The 22,568-nt window shown below is 40.0% G+C and overlaps 1 protein-coding gene across 4 annotated transcripts in view; it reads left to right on the top strand.

The window, feature by feature from the left end:
- Positions 1-3,906: 3,906 nt before the first annotated feature.
- The window catches only part of LOC140714605 (bMERB domain-containing protein 1-like), a 67,986-nt gene continuing 49,324 nt past the window's right edge, over positions 3,907-22,568 (top strand). For all 4 annotated transcript variants that reach the window (XM_073025943.1, XM_073025941.1, XM_073025942.1 and 1 more), the window contains exons 1-2: positions 3,907-4,211; positions 18,340-18,460. In XM_073025943.1, coding sequence (XP_072882044.1) covers positions 4,133-4,211; positions 18,340-18,460 — 200 coding nt within the window. In that variant the 5' untranslated portion in view covers positions 3,907-4,132. The remainder of the gene's footprint in view (positions 4,212-18,339; positions 18,461-22,568) is intronic.

The raw sequence follows: 22,568 nt of genomic DNA, 5'->3' as shown, positions 1-22,568 counted from the left end.
TATGGCCCAAGTGCAGAGTGAGAGACACTGAAGCGGGTCGATAGTTCACAGACTTTAATGCGAACAGAGTTAGAGGGAAAGAAAACAATACATGCTAGGCTAAACAGGGCCATTAACTAAAGCTCTCAAATGGAAAATGAGGCCTACACTGCAGCTGAAAGGAATAACTAAATATAAAATGAACAGCGCTAGTCTTCAGAGTCAGTAGACTCGACAGTGCAATTTCTCAGGCAAGGCCAAATGCAAGAAGGCAGCGCAATGTTGCTGTGCTTTGTTCAGGTCTAAACAAGCGTTATGATGAAAAGAATGGAGTTAAATACCATCACAATGAAATAATAATTAGCTGACATGTGCATGTTCACGAGCGCAATTGCAGTATCTGCTGTGCTGCCAAATCTGTGGTTGTGACAATATCTTCTGTTTCAATTTGTTGAAGAATAGCCCTTAACTCGGCATCTAACCACAAGGTTTTAATGTTATTGGTACCTTGAAAATTTCAATCTACACCTTATTGTGGACAAGCACACTCAGATTTTCTCCGTCATCCCCCTCTCTGCAGCTTTGACCAAGCCTGTTTTCTTATGTTGAATCATTCACTCCCTTCAGTATTTCTTCCTTCAGATGTTCTTTGACTGAGTGCTACCATTTCTTTTACCATTTCCACTAAGGAATATTCAGTTTGCTTCAACTCAAGAGTAGTAGAACAAACAAGCAGCCTTTTGCAGTGTGGTACTAGACTGCTGATTCTCCTTACCTGTAAGTTTATGAAGGAAAGGGTGGTAACTTAAATACAAAGTTGTTCCTGTTTCAATCTAATTTATATAATGAAAACAAATCATGATCTCTTAATCCTGAAGGATTGCAGCATTGATGTTTTTACTCACTAGGTGTCAGTAGTCCCATTTACAAAAATAGTACCCCCATCACAAGTGGTAACTCTACTGGCCAATCAGATTTGTGATGTCTTCTGTTTATCATCCGACTGACGTGCAACTTAATAGCTGAAGTCCAAATGTAAAATGTTTCAAACAATGGAAATCCAAAACCAAAATGAAAAGTTGAAATAAATAGAAGATTGATTATTAAAGTAAATGAAGAATTTCACTGTATGTGATGTACACATGATAAATAATCTTTAATCTTGGATCAGACCCCATCCATAGACAAGGAAACAGTTAATGTTTCAGTCAATGATTTTTCATCAACACTGGAAAAAAGATTGATTTTTTCCCTTATTTCCAACAATTCTTAAGGATGGTCATCAGAGTGAAGCCTTAAATACCTTTGGCTCTCCACAAATAACGTCCTACTTGCTAACTAAGGGCTGGTATTGGCATATGGTTGACTCCTTGTAAGAAGTGTTCTACTTAGTTCAAAATAATGTAAATAAAGTGTCAATTAAAGTAACATTAGATCCTTACCTAGTGCTTCCCTTTTTGACTTCTTCTCCGCAAGCTTAATTTAACTTTGAAATCTGTACCCTGATTGCTCGTATATTTATAAAAGATTCCTATAAAAGATTTTGCCACCAGACAGGACATCAGCATTTGGAATTACAGCTCCAAGTTCACAATATACTTGCCACATAGATATTCACTGAATGTGTCTGGATCATTGTTGGCAATAAGTTCTCATTTATTCTCTTGCTCTTCACTCAAAAACATATTAAGCTTCTACTTCCTGTGTTGTGTTTTTGTTGCTCCCATAACAATTTACTAACATCCCCCTCTTCCCTCCATTTTCATATAAAGTCCTCGAGATATTTCCCCCCAAGATGAGCACATAATAAACACATTTTTATAGTACAAAAGTAGTAGGTAATTGCTAAACAAAAAATGGCAACATGTTGGAAATAAGAGAGAAAATCTTCCTAATGTTGATGAAAATAATGGCGTGTAATCTCTGATGATTTGATCAACAGTTTGATTGATGTAACATGAAGGGTAACATGCCATCAGAAAGGGGAAATGTAAGGCTATGATAAGAGTATGAAAACTGTTCAGAAGAAATGATAAGAGATTAAATGTAATGGATAGAATTATAAACTTAGAGGCGGCATAGGGCTCTGAAGCAATTAAGCATTCCAAATCTGTTTTTTTTCTTTTCAGTTCCCCCCTCGCCCACTCCAGGGACTGCTGGGGAAGAGGCTGGTGATGATGGCAAATGATAGATTTGACAATTGATGGATGTGGGGAGGTGGGGGTTAAGGGGGTGAGTTCAGTTATACTGTTGGAAAGTTATTCAGATTGTATAAATAATGTGGGGGGTGGGTGATAATGTTGACTGTGAGCTAACCTTGCTGTTGATCAGTAAATGTTAGGAAGTTAAAGGCCTCGTGCGCAGGAGAGAGAGGGACTTGTTGAACTTTGAATAGCCAACACCAACATGAGATGCTGGAGCTTCTGGAAATCTTGAGCAACACACAAAATACTGGAGGAACTCTTCAAGTCAGGCAGCATCTATGGAGGGGAATGAACAGTCAATGCTTCAGACCAAGACTGTTCATCGGGACTGGAGAGGAAGGGAGCAGAAGGCAGAATGAAAAGGCGGGGAAGGGAAGAAGTACGAGCTGGCAGGTAATAGGTGGGCAACACACACAAAATGCTGGAGGAACTCAGCAGGCCAAGAGCATCTATGGAAAAGAGTAAAGAGTCGACTCAGTCATGATGGAGGGTCTTGGCCTGAAATGTCTACTGTTTACTCTTTTTCATGGATACCACCTGGCCTACTGAGTTCCTCCAGCATTTGTGTGTGTTGCTTTGTATTTCCAGCATCCTCGGATTTTCTCGTGTTTTAGGTGAAACCAGCTTGGGGGTGGGGGGGGGGGGAGATGAAGTAAAAAGTTGAGAATTGATTGGTAGCTAAAAAGATCCATGGTGGGCAGAAGGCCAACACCAAAGTGTGCTCGTCCCTCGGGATAAGATTTGTTTCAGCATTCTTACAGGTTGAGAATGTGTGGGAGAAAATCACTAGTGTTTTGTATTCTACACAATATAGCCAGCAACAATCCTTATTTGCTGCCTTCTGCCTAGTTCCGAAATTGGCCTTCCATATCTGAAATTTTGGGCATCCCAGATTAAAAGTATTAGTCACATTTATGCTTTTTTCAGAAGATGTAAATAAAGGCAATGTGTTTCTTTATGAAAGGATCCAGAAGCAATGGCAGAGTTGAATTGACAATAATTACATTTTCAATGGGATCAAAGGGTGAAATGATTTTTGGTCTGGGTGCTTTTATTTTGGTGTGTACAGTACTGTGTACACACAGGAAGCTGCATTTTAGGGAAGCCCATTCTAAACAGTACATCAACAAAACAAAAGCAGCTCCACATCTGTAAAATGAAAAAGAAATCTGTCACAGAAGACAATAGTCTAATTTTATGGGTCACTCTTCTTTACATGTCCACTATCCACTTATGCGTGGGTTTGTTTATTTTTAACCGGTCCTAATTGTGAATATACACCTACATTAAGTAATTAAAATAGTGCCAATAGAATCCAAGGGGCTTGCAAGTTTAGCAAACTGGAAAACAGAAATCAAAGTCAGGTTTATTATCACTGATGTACTATATGTGGTGAAATTTGTTTTGTGGCAACAGTACAGTGTAAAACATAAACATTTAAGTTACGAAAAATAAATAAATAGTGCAACAGAAGAATAGCGTTGAGTGTTCGCTGGCGAGTCTATTAACATCAGAAGAGATAAATTCAAATAGTTACCCCTAATTCTCTTTCCGCTTTACTAAAATTTGAAATGCTTTTAAGATATTTGTAATCGGCGAAAAAATCTTTAAGAATCAAAAGATCCTCCATAAGAGACAATTCCTATAGAAGACACCAGGTGTCTCTGCAACTCACCTCTGTGGTAAAACCTGCGCCCACCGCCGTGGTCAATTTCAGAATTGAGACCCAGGGAAGCATCAGATCCGTCCAGCTCCCACCCTAAGTGCTGTTGCTGTCTCCTGCTAATTTACTGAATTGTTGCTCGCGTTGAAATAATGATGTAAATCATGCCATGGTATCGTAGGAATCTACTTTAGAAGATCACTGACCAGAAAAAAAAACTGAGGCGTGGGGAGGGGTTTGGGACACGGCGGAAAGTACATGTGTGTTTTTATCATTGAATTTAGAAATGATGGAGAATGAAAAAGCATGCGCAAAACATTATGGATCTCTTGAATCAACTACGTGGAGTGCGGACGTTGAAAAAGGTAAAAATAAAATATCAAATCTGGACATGGTAGTTTTATTATACACTGTCGTTCCAGAGGTTGGAACGATGTAAAGAACACAGCAAATCGATGTTAAAATAATTTCTTAACCACGTCACTGATACAGGGTTTAGAGTGTTTCGTTTGCTTTGATGGCAAAGTTAACATTAGATTACCGAGTTGCCTTGCACGTCATTGCTTCTTACTATTTATTTAAGAATGCTATTTGTTGCTGGTGGATAAATCTTTCGAACCGTATCTCTTGATTCGTGCAAAACAGATCTTAAATGCATTTGTGCAGGTTATTTAAATACTTGAGGATGCGAAATATCAGGAATGGTCATAGTTGTGCTGGTATCAAAACCTCTTCAGAAACCGAAGTTTGGCATGCGGGTGCGTGCTGGAAGGTTCCTCTATCCTTTCGTTGCAAGGACCGAGTTGAAATGCTTGCGAGACCGAAGGACGGAACATTTCATGCTCGCACGCCGATGGAGGATCTTCGATCTTGCAGGGGGGCTGAGTGGACAGAGTAAACAGTATGAATCTAACTCCAGAATTTAGATTCCCGTTGCTCTACCACAGTCCAAATTAGCTGCTAGATTTCAAAGAATAAGTATGACTAATAATGTCTGTATGATGTTGCATCACGCTTTGCCAGTATCATTGTCTTTATAAATATAGCAATTTGTGATCTAGTTACAGGCAGAATGATAATTAGTTACCTGCATTAAGAGTTTTCATCTGGAAGCATTGCTATACTTAGTACCAAACCTAACTTTTTTGTAGTCAAATCTTTGTTTGGCAGGAACTAGATTAGAATCTAGTTTGGGTTTTAGAAGATCTTTTGCGTGCCAATATCTGTTAGTTGGGGTCACCCATGACCCATGAATCACTTTTATAAGGATGAATCCCATTCTAAAAGCTTTATTCAATGGCCAGCCACCTCTTTCTAATTTGTAGGAACTTGATATTCATTGCCCCTAAAATAAATATGTTTCATGACCCCTCTGTACAATCCTGAATCTTGAAAATACAAGAATGATTTCTTTGTAAACTGGCTGCATCCTTGGCATATGGGGAAAAAAAAAACAATTTTAGAACATGTTTGGTGTATATAAATATTTGATTTGATTGTTATGTGCTCCTGTTCTCATTTGCATAACAATCATTTGCATCTTGTCCAGTACAAGTGACAAAATTATCAATAGCAATTTACCCAGCAAGATGAACTTTTCAGAACTAATCATCAGACTTCCATTTACTGAGAAAATGTTCAAACAGCTGTTTTAATTGGCTTTTAACTTGTTTACTGAAGGAGTGAAAGTCCATTTCATCATAGCTAATGCACTGACATACATTAGAAAGCCCTTTGCACCTTTATACTGTGAATAGCTTAATGTTAGTTTTCTCTTTGAATAAACCAAGCTCTAATTTGCAATATGAGTATTTATTAAAATACAAGCTTTCACAGATCGTACTTTTCAAAAATAGTCATATTTATTACTGTGATAAGTTGCTATTATTTGATAAATGTTTCACAATTTATAAGTAAATGGGAAAAATTGTTATAATTGTTATGATCCTCTGGGCAATATGAGGTACCCTTGTCAACAATTGAGGATCCTGAAGGAAAGATCAATAGCTACCTTGGAGGGTGGCTGGGCCTCCCACATAGCCTGAGCAGATTTGCTGTCTTTGGGAAGAGGAATAAACTGCAGCCTCCCTTCAGTAGCCAAAGAAGTTTATGGTTTTCCGTACAAGAGAATTGCTGTTGTGCAGAGATTCCAGCGACAGTAGGTATTGAGGTTCAGACAAGCGGGAAGTGGAAGGCCCAGGATGCAGTGGAGATGGTTGAGTCATGTCTGAGGTACAGGGACCTGGCAGGAACAGTGGCATCTGGTCAGGTGGGGCCTGGCAGCTTCCCTTAAATTTGCTTCAAGAGGGCCTAGGGCAGGGAGAGACACAATCTGGTCCAGGAAGAAATATGAGCAGGTTTCGAGGAAATGCGTAACAGCAGGATGGTGGGAACGGGGTAGCAGGGAGCTTGGAGAAGGTGGGAGGGTGCACAAGCAGAAGATCTCCTGGTCCAACATCAGGCAGGCAGAATCCCAGTGCATCAAGTTCATGATCTGGCTGGCAACAGAAAGTTGATCTTGGCAAGTATTTAAAGTTCCCTGACTTCACCGCATCGTCATCCCTAAGGTCTGATGTGGTCATCCTGTTAGAAACTTTGAAGGAGGTAGCCATGGTAGAACTGGCAGTGCCTTAGGAAGACGAGATTGAGGAGGCATTCAAGGGTAAAAAGGCCAAATACCAGGAACTGGTAGAGCGGTGCCAAGTGGAGGGCAAGTTGAAAGCCTGTAGAGAAGGGGTGTGGAGGTTTTGCTAGCTGCACACTCTGCAGAACCTACTGTCTCTCAGGATTTCTTGGGTGAGGGTGTCTGATGTTGAAAGATCCACAGCACTCGATGACTCCTGATTACATCGCCAACACCTCCTAGGACGTATCTCGGTTTCACTTCTGGTCTTTCACAAGGAATTTATGTTCCATAAAATCATTTTATAATATGCTGTGAGTCAGTCAATAAATATTAGTGTGATCTCTATTTCAACTCAATAATATAAAATTTAATAAAACTGTACAGTTACAGTCTGAGTTATCTCCCAGGACCACATGAAGTAGCATGAGATTAGTTCCTAAATTAACCTACAGTCTATGAGAGATGGAAAGGAAGATTATAAACTAATGGATGGGTTTGACTGACTTATTTAAAAGTACTTGAATTTCAGAGAGTATTGATAGACTGGATTGTTACAACTGGGTAAATAGAGCGATTATTTTTCTTTCTGTGTAAGCCAGTGGTGCCACACATCTGCAGAATATACTTTTATTTCTTGTAGCCTTTTGTGGAAGTTCCTGACTGTGTGGGATAGCAGGCCAGGCCACTTCCAGAAATTCTAACTGATCTGAGAGAATATTATCTGGCTGAAGAAAACATACAAATTACCTTTTCACTTTCTTGCTCATGAATGGTGCAGACCAGGGAAAAACTATTTAGCGGATAGTTTAAAATAAAATATTTTTCATGAACTGCTTAAAAAGAATAACAGAAATAAAAGCCATTTGGCCCCTTCATCCCGGCTTCCTTCTGAATCTTTTACCCCCAGTTCTGCATTCCTGTATTAACCTAATGGTGCATGATTGCCAGAGTATCTAGAAGTACATTTTTCTGCATTTTGTACATGTTCAGCAGCTTAGTCTTCACAGTCCTTTTGGTAGCGAATTACAAAGGTTCACCACCTACATGATGTAGAAATTTCTCCTCATTGTCATGAAAGGACAGTTTCTCATTTTGAGAAAATGACAACTGGTTCTAAAAATGCCAACAGAGAGAAACATCAACTTTGCTTCAACCTTTCAAACATTTTTAATAAAGATATTCGTAGTTTTCAATGAGAGAATCTCTCATTCATCAAAAGACTAGAGAGTACATGTCGAACCTGCTTAATCTCTTTTTATACAACAAACTTGTCAACATTGGAACCAACCAATGCTGCACTCCATCTATTGCATGTATACGTTTTCTAGGTAGGAAACTATACCTACACAGATGAAGTTTCCTGAGGAGTCCTTGTAATAGGCCCAATATATCTTACAAATCTTTGTACTTAGAAAGTCTTTGTGTTTGCTGCCTTGCTTACTAAACCTGTTTATAAACTTTAAGTGATATACGTACAGGGCACTTTAACTGCCAATGCCTTTCACTCTCTCACCATATATTCTGCCATTCTATTTTTCTGCCAAAATGGTTCTTACTATTTTCTGTGTTAGATTCTATCTGCCATCCTTCTCCATTCATTACCCAATCTATATTCCCTGTGGCCTCTCACAATCTACCTTGGAGCTCACACTGCCACTGAGTTTAGTCTCATCAGCAATCCTGAATATGTTGCACATGATCCCATCATCCAGATTACACAACTGTGACCTTAGTGCTGATCCCTGAAACATCTTGAATCTTGTAGCCTACAGCCTCTCGGCCTGAAGATGACCTAGCCATTCCCACACAAAAGAAGTTCTGCAGATGCTGGAAATCACAACCAACGCATTCAAAATGCTGAAGGAATGCAGGAGCTCAGGCGGCATCTATGGAGCGGAATAAACAGTCGACGTTTAGGGTCATTGAGACCCTTTATCAGTACGGCTGTAGTTATTCCTACTCTCTGGTTTCTTTCCCTGTCAAGATATTACCCCCATATTACCCAGGATATGCCCTCTTCTCATTGTTACTGCCAGGAAGGAGGTACAAAAGCCTGAAGGTGCACTCTCAGCAATTCAGGAACAGCCTCTTCCCCTCTGCCATCCGATATCTAAATGGACATTGAACCCATGAGCACTACCTCACTTTAAAAATATTATTTCTGTTTTTGCACTATTTTTAATTTATTTAATATATGCATATATACTTACTGTAATTGATTTACTTATTTTATTTTTTTTCTATATTATCATGTATTACATTGTACTGGTGCCGCTAAGTTAACAAATTTCCGGCACATGCTGATGATGATAAACCTGATTCTGTTGTGTGTTCAAATTATATTTAGTTATCTTACGTGGCACCTTAGCAAGTCCTTCTGAAATTCTGAATCCACCACATCATGGATTCAATCTTGTCTCTCCTAACAGGTTCGACCTCCAAAGTATTCCCAGAGATTTGTCACATATGATTTTCACTTGCATTAAATCCACACCTCTCTCCCCAGTGCCACATTTATCCTCCAAGTGCCATGATGCCATTTCCTTGGTCAAAGATTCAATCACTTTCTCCAGCACTGATGTCAAAAAAGTCAGATTTAATATCAATTGTTATTGCATCTATTAATTCATTGTTATTTGTTCTAAGGATGTTACTGCTGGTAGCAATTCTACATATATTGCCTGTCCTAGTTTTCCCGAGAAGGCGTTAATAGTGAACATTCATAGGATATAGTCATTGCTGGTTAATTTTATGACTTATTTAGAACATAGAACATAAAAATAGAATGTTTTCACATAGTTAACCAGCCCACTGGCCCAGAAGCACAAACAAGAGAAAATCTCCAGATGCTGGAAGTCCAAGAAACACACACGAAATCTGGAGGAACTGAGCTGGCCAGGCAGCATCCATGGGAAAAAAAGAACATTCAACGTTTCAGGATAAGACCCTTCAGCAGGACTGGAGAAAAAAAGATGAGAAGATTTAAAGGGAGGGGAGAGAGAAACACAAGGTGATGGGTGAAACTGGGAGGGGGAGGGGTGAAGTAAAGAGCTGGGAAGTTGATTGGTGAAAGAGATACAGGGCTGGAGAAGAGGGGAGGTCTGATAGGAGAGGGCGGAAGGCCATGCAAGAAAGAAAAGGGGAGGGAGGAGCACTAGAGGGAGCTGATGGGCAGGCAAGGAGATGAGGTGAGAGAAGGAAAAGGGGATGGGAAATGATGAAGGGAGAGAGGAGGGGGCCATTACCAGAAGTTCGAGAGATCAATGTTCATGCCATCAGGTTGGAGGCTACCCAGAAAGAATATGTGTTGTTCCTCCAACCTGAGTGTTGTCTCAACACGACAGTAGAGGAGGCCATGGGTTGACATATCAGAATGGGAATTAGTAGTGGAATTAAAATGGGTGGCCACTGGGATTCTTCTGGCTGACGGAGTGTAGGTGCTCGGCGAAGCGGTCTCCCAATCTACATCATCTATGGTGCCATCTCCAACGGTATCCGACCACCAAGCCTATCTCCCCACCCCCAACTTCCTGCTTTCCGCAGGGATCGCTCCCTTATCCATTCGTCCCTCCCCACTGATCTCCCTCATAGTGCTTACCCTTGCAAGCAGAACAAGTGCTACACCTCATCCCTCACTACCATTCAGGGCCCCGAACTGTCCTTCCGGGTGAAGCGACTCTTCACCTGAGAGTCTGTTGGGGTCATTTACTGTGTCTGGTGCTCCCAGTGTGGCCTCCAGTATATCGATGAGAACCGATGTAGATTGGGAAACTGTTTCACCGAGCACCTACACTCCACCCGCCAGAAGAAGTGGGATCCCCAGTGGCCACCCGTTTTAATTCCACTTCCCATTCCCATTCCAGTATGTCCTCTACTTCCCAGCTCTAAACTTCATCCCTCCTTCTCTCGGTTTCACCTATCACCTTGGATTTTCTCTCACCTCCCGCCCTTTTAAATCTATGCCTCATCTTTTTTTCTCCAGTCCTGTGGAAGGGTCAACGGTATTCCTTTCCATTGATGCTGCCTGGCCTGCTGAGTTCCTCCAGCATTTTGTGTCTCGTTAACTATACATGCAGCAAGATCCATTGGTACAAACAGCAGAAAAAGAACAGAGTTTAACTGAAGATTTTTCATTTCCTGTGCACGTTTAGTTCATATTCCTGGTGACCATTGTTAATTGTTAAGGTCTTGTTTGTGAGTATTCAGAAAGAGAGAGAGAGAGTGTTTTATTATTGGTGAAAGAAAAAGTGTTGGGCAGCAGGTTTCCTATCTTTGACTTGGAGGTATTGGGGCCGAAATTTCATGACCATTTTAGTGAACTGTTGCTGTAATTCTGGTGAAAGGACTGGCACGAAACCCTGATCAGGGACTCCCTCGGGTTCTCTAAGCAGCAACAACTCTTCCCACTCCAAAGAACTTTACCAGTGCATTGCAAAATGGAAGGAGGAGCATATTGTGTGTGCTGCTTTGGCCCACAACGTTGTGCTGAACTAATTAAATTAGTAATCAAGTGCTCAACTAATCTGAAACCTTCGGACTGCACAATATCCATATCATTCCATTTTCTGCACATCCTTGTGCCTATCTAAATGCTTCTTGAATGCCTCTGTTATATTTGCCTCCACCACCACTTCAGGCAGTGCATTCTAGGCATCCACCATTCTCCCTGTATTTTCTTAAAAAAAACAAAAACTTGTCCCACGCGTCTCTTTTGAGCTTAAATAAATACCCTCTGGTATTAGACTTTTTAATCATGAGAGAAATATTCTTGGCTGTTTACTCTTATTAGATACCAATTGTATAAACTTCTGTATGAGATCTCCCATTTATCTCTGCCACTCTGGACAAAAAAAATACAAGTTTGTCCAATCTCTCTGCTTTATAGCTCCAATCCTGGTAGACTACTTCTGCATCCTCTCCAAAGCCTCAACATCCCTCATATAATGGGCAGCAACTGACACCAAAACCACAATTTTGTTGCCTTTTCTTAAAAATTCTGTTCTTTTAGGCTGTGGTATCCTATTGACTCGGCAGCACTTTCTTCTTCCCTTCAAAGTCATTTCTTGTGGTGAAATATTCAAGTTCAGCTGTGTCAATGTACAGGCTTATTCTGGATCTCTTAATTCATTCAAGGTAATTTCTGGAGATTGAGTCAGAATGGAGAAAACCTTTGCGATGAAAGGCCAGTGGCTTTCACCACAAATTGTGTGTTGATCACCAAGTGTTGAGGTGGATCAACTGATTTTCCGATAGTAAAGAACTATGGAGGATATGCCTTCGGCATGAATGTTGACATCACAGCTCCTTCAGTATATGCTATAGACTTGGAAATGTTCAGCATGAAGAACTTTGCAAATAGCATAATACACAGAATATAATACATGATGGGCCAATGCAAGGACATGTTTAGGTAAAAGGGGCAGACAGATTGAAGATAAAACAGTATAAAAGAGTGAAGTGACTCTTTTAGTAGGAAGAATGAGAACAGTTATGTAAGTGAACCAGTACAATTTTAAAGGCAATGCTGTAACACATGTTGTGTTCTTTAAACGTACCGTGGGTTACTAAGAACAAACCATATTCTGGAAGAATTAAAACTAGAAATTTTATTGAACAGCAAACAGAAACCACATCTTAACATACAAGCTTCTCAATCGTTGTCAGTTCTGTACATTCTCATAGCTCCGTCCAATTGCGTTCTTACACGTGACGTGATATCACCACAACATAGGTATTCATTCATCAAAGACAGGTCCGATTGAGTCCTGCCGAAGGGTTTCGGCCCAAAACGTTGACTGTACTCTTTTCCATAGATGCTGCCTGGCCTGCTGAGTTCCTCCAGCATTTTGTGTGTGTTATTTGGATTTCTAGCATCTGCAAATTCTCTCTTGTTTCCAGTTGAGAAGGGTGTTTGAAAGAAATGTAGAATTGTTAGCTTCATAAATATATGTTTAGAATACAAAAGCAAAGGAGATATATTAACTTATAAAATATTGGATATTTTGGGCAGCCAACTTTAGGAAGGATATCAAGTTCAGGCAAGGTTGCTGGAGAGGTTTACTACAATAATACCAAGATTGATGAAGCTAGAGTTGTTCTCCTTGGGGCAGAGAAGATTCAATGGAGGTGTTCAGAATCACCAAAGATAAATTTTTAAAAAGACACTTTCTGGCAATTGAGGAGTAAATGCCAAAAGCTGTATAGCTAGGAGAATAATAACAGAAACTTTACATGAGTTGCATATCTGAAAAGCACTAAGTATATGAAAGTGATTTAGAAACAGATTCAATAACTTCTGAAAGGGAACAAGATGATAACTGAAGATAATTTTTGTTCAGGATTATGGGAAGGAGCAGAGGAATGAAGTAATTAGTTGTCATGACAGCTGTCATGAGAGTGATGGACTAAGTGACTTCTGCCCATTCTCTATAACTCGGTGAAAACCCTTTTCAAAACGTTCAGTGAATTTCAACAAACTGCTGAAAGTATTTGCTTTTGCATATTTTTGTACTTGTTGATTATGATAATGTGATCAGTGTTTGTGTCATAAGTTAGTTTGTGACAGGAAAACACAATACAGAGAAAGAGAGCATTTGTTCTTCTAAAAGGGGCAGAGTCCTTTTCAGCACAATTCTCTGAAGAAGGGTCTTGGCCCGAAATGTCAACTTGTTTATCCATTTGCTTAGATGCTGCCAGACTTGCTGAGTTCCTCCAAAATTTAGTGCATGCTGCCCCAAGTATAGGATTACTGCTTGTTTTCACTTGTGATACCTCCAAACTCCGGGAGAAACTGACAAAAGTGGCATAAAAAGTTAAGGAGTTTTAAACAGATGGATGCCAAACCACTTGGGATTCTGTTACAATTATCTTTTATATCCATGGTTGAAGACTTAAATCACAAAATTCCTTGTCACTAAACAGGCCGTTACACCTGTGAGATTATAATGATAGTGAGATTCTGCTGCATTTCTCAAATATCCACATTCATCCCATCTTCCCGTTCTTCTTGTCCTTAAGCAGCACCCAATGAGCCTCTGCATCGAATGCATCATTGCCTGCAACTTCTGCCATCTCCAAAGGGATCCTACCATCATATCTTTACATCCTTCCCCCCCCCCCCCAACTTAACTCCATTTTTTTCTGGGATCCCCTTCCCCGTGGTTCCCTTGTCTGTCCCTACGCTAATCTCCTTTGTGGCACTTACCCCTGCAAGTGGTCAAAGTGCTACACCTGTCCGTTCACCTCCATTCAGTCCCTCCAGGTGAGGCAACACTTCACATGTGAATCTGCTGGGGTCATCTATTGTGTCCAGTACTCTCGATGCAGCCATCTGCCAAAAGTGGAACTTCCCAGTGGCCAAACATTTTAATTCCGAGTTCCATTCCCATTCCGACATGTCAGTTTATGGCCTCCTCTTGTGCCAAGATGAGGCCATCCACGGGGTGGAGGAACAGCACTTTATATTCTGCCAGGTTGCCTCCAACCTGATGGTATGAATATTGATTTCTCCTTCCAGTAAGTATATATTTTTTAAATTCCCTCACCCTCTCCTCTTCTTCTATTCCCCACTCTGAGCTTTTACCTCTTCTCACCTGCCCATCACATCCCCCTGGATCCCCTCCTCCTTCCCTTTCTCCTATGTCACTCTCCTCTCCTCTCAGATGCCTTTCTCTCCAGCCCTTTTCCTACCCAGCTGGCTTCACCTATCAGCTTCTAGCTATCCTCTTTCCCCTCCCCCACCTTTTTGATGTTGGTATCTCCGGCTTCCTTTCCAGTTCCGAAGAAGAGTCTTGGCTTGAAATGTCAACTGTTTATTCATTTCTATAGAGGCTGCCTGACCTGCTGAGTTCCTCCAGCATTTTGTGTGTGTTCCTAGTAAGCAGATTACTTTTATCTTATCAAATGATACTTCAGTTACTAAGACATCAGTGAGACTATTAAATCACTCAGTATAGTTTAACGATCAATTTTCAGTTATGTTTAAAAATGGATAAGTCACGGCAACACTGATTTTAAAGCCCTCATTTTTTTTAATGATATGTGCCAGGTTGTCATTTTAATTACATAAAGGAAAGTGATTCATTTTTGATAACGGGAGGAAAATATGTTCTATTATTCTTCACAGTTGTGCTCCTTCATGGATTTATGATCATGTATATTTGTATTATCAAGAACATGAATTGTAATATATCCCAGCTAAATTTATTATACTTAAAAAGCTTTTTCTCATTTTTTTCTCAAAACATAAAGTGTGTCAAATTCCGTTGATTAGGTAAATTTATTCAACTGAACCAGAGGAAGGTGACGCCAGCGAACAATGTTACCATGAGCGACATCCTCCAGATGGACCACAAAATAGTTTCTTTCACTTCTTTTGTGTCTTCTTATTCTTAAAATGTGGTTGTGGTACTGAGCCTGTGATTTACTGTTTGGTGGTGGTTTTCGGGTGATGGCGTGATCTGGCAGTTTGCTGTCTCCAAGAAGATTCTCGGAGTCGAGCGGCTCCGAGGCCATGATTGACTCCCATTTCTCGCCAATCTCACTGATTAAAGCGTCAAAGAGGATTGAAAATATCGAGGCGTGTGCAGAAGATGAGCGAGTATTCAGCACCGTCTACTAGCTTATCACTCGCTGCTGCCAGAGGAAGTTGTCTGCATATGACGGTATCTCTCTCTCTCCTCACTTGTGGCTCCCATGGGAAGGCCCTGCATTCAAATGGTCTTTCTCTCTCTCTTCCTTGATACTGTTAGAGCATGGTACTGAAGTACCGGCTCTGTGATTTGTGAATTTATGACCATATAACAATTACAGCATGGAAACAGGCCATCTCGGCCCTTCTAGTCCGTGCCAAACGTTTACTCTCACCTAGTCCCACCGGCCCATTTAATTGTAGTTTCTGTTCGTTTCCTCTTCTGTTGCTAATTTCAACAACTTTGAGTCAGGGCACCCTACAGATAATAAACACAGAGCTGAAAAGAACATGGACTCTTTTGATTTTGTGTATTTGCTCATTCTTTCTTGTTGCCGTTTGCGTGATTTGTTATTTGCACGTAGGGTGGTGGGTTGGTTGATCTTGTTGCGATTTGTGTGATTTGTCTTTCATGCATGGGGAGGGTTGATATTTTTCATTGAGTGGGTTCCATGGCTTTCTTTGTTTCATGGCTGTCTGTAAAGAAGACAAATCTCAGGGTTGTATACTGCCACATGGTTTGATAATAAATGTACCTTGAATCCCTTTGGTTATCTAAGTATTAATGCCTGACCAAGCCGATTATTTAACAACATCTAATCCATTAAATCACAACAGCCTTTGCAATCAGGTAAAAAAGAAACATCATGCAATGTCATCACGTGTGGAATTACAAATTTAAAATAAATATTGCAGAAATTTCCAGATAGAAGTGTTTTCTATTACCTGTCTCTAAATTTCCATTCTTCTGTCTTTGTTTTATTTGTTGCATTCCATGTGATTCTTGCATCTAATGACTGACTGGGTGAACAACTGCTGCCAGGATTTGATGCTTTGATACCAGCACATCAGGTGCCAGCCAACTCTCCTTTTGATTTACCCATGGGAAGCAATTTAATTATGGCGCTACATCACCCCATGCCTGATTCAAATTGACACTTACAGCTGGATATTAATATTTTAATATTTTTTATCTGTTACCATTCAGAATATATTTATTTCCTTTGGTGATGTTGAGAAAACCTTATTTTCTTAAAACCTTATTTTAAGAAAATTAACATATCAAACTTAGACAACTAAATGTTGAATGTTCAAAATATGCCTTTTGAAAATACATTGCAAGAGAGTATTCTTTCAATATTTAGTTTTGTATTTTCTCCTTTCAATTTTTTTTAACCTCTTCCATCATCTTTTATTCTCTTCCCTATATGTCATGGAAATAAGAGTTTACTTCATTTTAGTTTAATACGTAAAATTTATTCTATTTACTATTTGAAAGCTACATTGTAGGATTGTAATTCTTTCATTGTACATTCTCTCATAGCTTCTTAATGTTGTGTTTGGATTCTGACTCACTGCAATGTTAGATTATCCTTCAGAGGGACTTTGTATATTCTGGTGGCATATGGACCCGCCCCAATATGTTTAATTTGACAAGAAAGGCAAATAACTATGAGTAAACTTTTCAAAACAGGAAATTTCTTCTGTGAATTTTAATATACCATTTTAATTAGCTAGTCTTGGATTACCTTGAAAGCCAATATCTGAGTGTTCTTCCAAGGGAGAAGAAATGCTGTTCATAAAGGACAAAATGTTAACGAGAATGATTTATTTTGGTATCATTGAGATTACAGTATGATTCATCTTTAACACATTGCTAGCAATGGCCAGTATTTATCCCAGTACTCTAGAAGGAATTCATAAAGACTTTGTGATTGTTAAAGGAAGTTGCTGAACAATGGGAAAGTGTCAGCAACTTAGAAATGGGCTAGCTTGACACATGGTTTTACAATGAATGACAGAGTAGATGTTGGCAGTTAAATAACTTGTAGATCCTGTGTACCTGTTTAAAGTAATTGGTTATCAAGAATAAATCTGTGGATTACCTGTAGAAACAAGAATGTAGTAACAGTCTACGTTAGGTGAATGTGGTTCTTGAACTGGTTCCTTGACCTTTTAAGTAAGTATCATTCAGGAACTGATCAGAATGTCATTTCATATAAAAAGTATTTCCTCTGTTGTATAAGTTGTATAAGTCTTAAAAAGCTGAATTAAAATGTAGTTATATTGCAACTCCTTGAAGTTACTACAAATCTGTATGTTTTATTCCTGAAATATTCATGAAATATTCCTTTGGCCATATTATATCTTCATGTGGTGAAGGCCCACTTTTGAGATGCATTATTTTCCTTAAAGATGCATTATGTTCTTGACAGCAGCTGTTCTATTTCCCTTGCTTCTTCCCTGAAACCCCCTCCCACTTTTCCTGTGCAGAACTAAGAGAAGATACCCTTTCTCTTCCCCTTCCACTCAATCAGCCTCCTCATTCAATGCATCCTCCTCCATACTTTCCCATAATCATCAACAGGATGCTACACGTCACAACTCTACGTACCATGGTCCTTTCCCATGCAGCCACAGCTACAGTAAAGCTATTTTACTTTTGCCTATTCCCTTCCCTTTGGGTGGTGTCTCTCAGTCATTCTTTCCAGGTGAAGTAGTCAATACTTGAACTTATAATTTAGTAAGTTGTTTCCCGTGCACAGAATGTGATCTTCTCTACATTGGAGAAGCTGAATGCAGATTGGATAAGCAATTTTCAGAACATTTTTCTTTCCCCATCCTACCCACACGGTGACCTCCATTTTGGGGTTTCATGTGCTCTTCCAACTGAACCCGAGGTAAGTTTAGGAATACCATTTTAATTTTCAAATACAATTATTGTAGCCTTTAGGGCAGTTGTATTCAACAGTTCAAATAATCAGCCTTTCCCATGTCTATCAGAGCTGACCTGCAGGGTCTTTCCAGCATTCACTTTTAAATCAAATTGCTAGCTACCCCTGTGTTTTTATCACATATTTCCAGCATTCTTTTCTCTTCTCTCCCCCTCCAGACAGAACAGCTGTTACTAGTGCCTTCACCATCCTCTTTCAGCAACTAGTGCCACTGTATCAATCAGTCTCACTGATCTCCACTCTATCATAGGTATCCTTCTCTCCATCTCTTCACCTTCTCAGTTTTTTAAATTTTTTTTAACTTTTCCATGTCCTAATGGAAGGTAATTGACCTAAAATGTTATTTCTGCTTCTCTTTGCACAGTTGCTGGCCGAGCTGACAGAATATTTCCAGCCATTTCTGTTATTATTGCAATTTTTTGATACCTTTCTTTCTGTTATAGAGACAGATATTATATCAATGGCTGATTCTACCATAACAGTGGATGACATTGAAGATGAGCTATTTAAAATTGAAAGGATAAGAGATATATTGGTTCGGAGAGAATCTGAACTCAGATATATGTGAGTATAAAATGCTTCCTTGATTTTAACCTATATCATTTTAGCTATGGATTGAATTGTATGCTGCTGATACTCTTAATGAGGATGTAAGCTTTCTTGTTTATCTGTAATTTTTCAACAGAATATGTAGCAATGAGAGATAGAAATTACTAGCTTTATTCACATTGAACTGCTACACATTTGCTCTTTTTGAATAACCAGGCAAAAGATTGTAGCCTAGAAATTCTACCTCACAAAAGGGAGAAATGGCACTGGGTAGTAGATTTGTAGCAGTTTGCTCCGGGTCTGCTGCTGGAAGTGATTTATTGCGTAGAAACATAGAAACATAGAAAATAGGTGCAGGAGTGGGCCATTCGGCCCTTCGAGCCTGCACCACCATTCAGTATGATCATGGCTGAACATCCAACTCAGAACCCTGTACCTGCTTTCTCTCCATACCCCCTGATCCCTTTAGCCACAAGGGCCATATCTAACTTCCTCTTAAATATAGCCAATGAACCTGCCTCAACTGTTTCCTGTGGCAGAAAATTCCACAGATTCACTACTCTGTGTGAAGAAGTTTTTCCTCATCTCGGTCCTAAAAGTATATGTATAGACAGTTAGATATTTTGTGTTCCCACTAGAATGAGTACGTAAACAGAGGTGAAGTTATGACTATAATACATACTGAAGATGTGTGAAACCCCCTTTTACTAGGTGGCTCTGGTAAATCGGCTCGTTACCCACCTTGCTAATCGCCTCTGGATTCCGCGGTGAGAAACCCACCTTTCCCCGGCTACGTATGTCTAGGGTGTATACAACTTTGGTCCCGCCAAATTCGTGAGGCTGTGATGTCTCGCCCACCCAAACCCTGGTTTGTGTAAATGCTGTGTGATTTACCGCCCCCAGCAAGAAATAACAGATTGTATATTACATACAATTATAAAGAAATATATTTAAGAAAGCTAATTTAAGCAAGCAGTTATTAAATGAAAGAGAGAAAAGAACAAAAAGGGCCCATAACTCTTAAATAGTCAAATGTGCACTTAGTTGCAGCTTATCTTGAACCTATCTGTCACTCTCCCGTGGGAGTATTGGTCCTTCTTCCTTGAAGCCATTCAACTGCACAGAGTTCCTTGTGCAACAGGGACGGCCTCCTCAGCCGTCTTTCCTCCTGTCTTCTCCCAGCTCCCGCCAACAAAGATCTTCTACCCAGCGTCCTCCAGAACATTCTCCCAATTCCACCATCCTGATTGGCTGACAGCACATTCCTAAGTTGAATAATAAGCCTCGTACTTCAGCTCAAACCCTAACAGGCTGAAAGCAGAACAGATTGCTCTTACAGACCTGCTAAGATGAAACACCTTCAGCATAGCAGTAAAAATCTTAACCAGGGCGTTACATATTAACTGAATAGTAAGGTGACAATATCTCAAGGTCATTCCCTGGTGTACCTATTTCAAAAGTTGCTTCCTTTTCAAAAAAGGGAATAAGCCCATACAAACCATCAGTTATTTGTACATATAAATTTATACAATGTTGACATTTAAACACAGTTATAAGTTTAATTGTTTTCCTGATCCTCTGAGGTTTTCTCAGTTGTATCTGTGAAGGTTGATCCTGATTCACTGATTCAGGCCCACAGGGGAGCTGCGTGGCCTGAAACCCCAGTGTTGCTTGGTTACAGCCGCCCAGAAGAGTGGCATCTGGATCGATGTGCTCCACCAGAGACAATATGGTGCAGCATCCAAACTGGAGTTAGTGCTGCCTGCCACCCATCCCCCTGCCATTTTTCACTCAGCAGAAGACCAGATGTTATGTGTTCAATTGTAGAGTCCTGTAACATTCATGCACTCAGGGTCTTAGATGATTTTTTTGTATAACTATATTATTGATATCTTATACGTGCTCTGTGTGATTGTTGGTAGTGTGGTTTCCACCTAGGCCCCAGAGTTAATGCTGTTTCGTTTGGCAGTTTTCATAGGTATTCATGTATGGTTGAATGACAATTAAATTCGAATTTGAATCCATTGGCATGGTGGAGTGGGAGATGATCCTATATATAAGCAGAAACAAATCCGGCTAATGCTAGCAGTGCGACTCGACTCTCCTGTGCAGCCCCAGTGCTTCATTGTCTCCTTCACCTTGCAGACAGAATGTTCAGTCTACTGGGTGAGGTGGGCATATTGATGTGTGCCACCTTCCGCAGGAGAGCAGGCATATGGCAAACTTTGCTAAATTAAATTGCCACCATTGTTGTATGGCACAGGTTCAGAGCCTCAAGGGGCTTTGCAGGAGCCAGATAGCAAAACTGTCACCTTCTTCCTAGTGCCTGTCAACCAGCAAAAAAAAATCCATTCCAAATGAAAACAATCCGTTTGCATTCTCAGAAAGGAATGAACAATGTTTCCTCTGGAGAAAGGAACTGCTGTGTTGTGGTGTAGAGCCCAAGAGATCCATGTTTATTAAGAATTCCAGTCGTTCTTTCATCATTCCCTGAGGAACCAAACAGTATGTTTACTTTTAGTCCAAAAAGCTGCCTTTCACCACGACTGTGTTTCTCATCAGCAAGTCAACAGCTGTCTGTGTACCTGGTCATGAGGCAGAGTGAGACTGTCATGAATTTGGTTAAAAGGACAAAAGATAATGGAAAAATATATTGATTTTTTTCTTTGTGAAGCTCTTTAATAAGTTGCTCTGGAGGATTTGGAATTTATTTTAGAAAACTGCAGGGCAATTCTGTCATCTAGTGCTTGGCCCTTATGGTTGAACTTTTATCAAAACAAGATTGACCTTTTGTGCCTGTTTTGTTACAGATTAAGGATTCAGATACTTTGCAGATACTTGTGGTCACTAAGATATGCAGCGATATCACTTGTGAAAGCTGTATCTGCCTTTGTGAGAACTGCCAGTTGCACAAATCACCCATAACCAAAAGGCTGAAGCCTCCATTCTTAACTAAAAGGGAGTTGAGGTGACAACGGTTTTCACCAGTTTCCTTGATTGATTTCCTTGGTCCATACTTCCATAAACCATTTTGAATATGAAAAATTCTTTCCAAAATACTCTGACTCTGCTCTTATCCCCAATCTGACCTACTAAAGTCTGGTTCTCTCCATGTCCATGATTGTGATTCCTTTTCCCTGACCCTCACTTTATTCCATCGCAATCCCCTGTCTACTTACCTTCCCCCTTCTCCTCCTCCACTTTCAGCAGCCATGATCCACAGCCTGACTGATGTCCTGCACTGGCAGCACCAAATGGAGGAAAGGCCTTTGTGTGTAGAACAGTGATTCCGAACGGGGCAGTATTGCCCCCTCGGGGTGGTTATGTGTCCTAAAGGGGCATTAGGGGAAATAGAAGTCATCAGGGGGTGTAATTTGAGGCACAAGACCCGACCAGCTGTGTCAACTTGCTGCCATCATCAACATCCAATAGGCATTCCCAGTCTGTTAATTTTTAATTTTGATTTAGCCCCATTAGCAATAGATTAATATGTACGGCGTGATTTCGATGAGTCTGAAGGCGGTGAAGCCTTGAATGCTAATCCAGCTAAGAAGCAGAGACTACAGAAAGTGTGTCAATACATTGTTGTATACCTGAAGTATGGTTTTATTCCATTCCCATCAGATCAGCGATTCCCCATGTGTCTTATCTGTAAAACTGTACTGTCTAATGAAGCCATAAAACCATCAAGATTGCAGGAGCACTTCTGTAACAGACACCCTGAAAAGGCTACTTACGGTATAAGTCATTTCCAGAAGGTGAAAGAAGCATTTTAAAAGCATTGCACACTCGAGTCATTTGCCAAGAAAGTTAAAAATGACATTGATAGTGATCTCATTCTTCTTATAACATTTCCAGAATAATAGCAAAGTGTGGAAAATCTCATACAATTGGTGAGATTAATAATGTCAGATGTGCTCACCACTGTTCTCAAAATGGATACCAGTATTTTAAAATCAATTCCTCTGAGTAATAACTCTGTAGCTCGTCATATTGACGAAATGAGTGAAGACATTGAGTACCAACTATGCACAGAGCTATAAAAATCAATTTGGGATACAGCTGGATGAGTTAACTGTGTGAGACAATGAGGCATTGCTAATGGCATATGTACAGTTTATCA

This window comes from Hemitrygon akajei, chromosome 22 (assembly GCF_048418815.1).
Source record: "Hemitrygon akajei chromosome 22, sHemAka1.3, whole genome shotgun sequence".
NCBI classification, from domain to species: domain Eukaryota; kingdom Metazoa; phylum Chordata; class Chondrichthyes; order Myliobatiformes; family Dasyatidae; genus Hemitrygon; species Hemitrygon akajei.
This window is presented reverse-complemented; position numbering and strand designations above follow the sequence as displayed.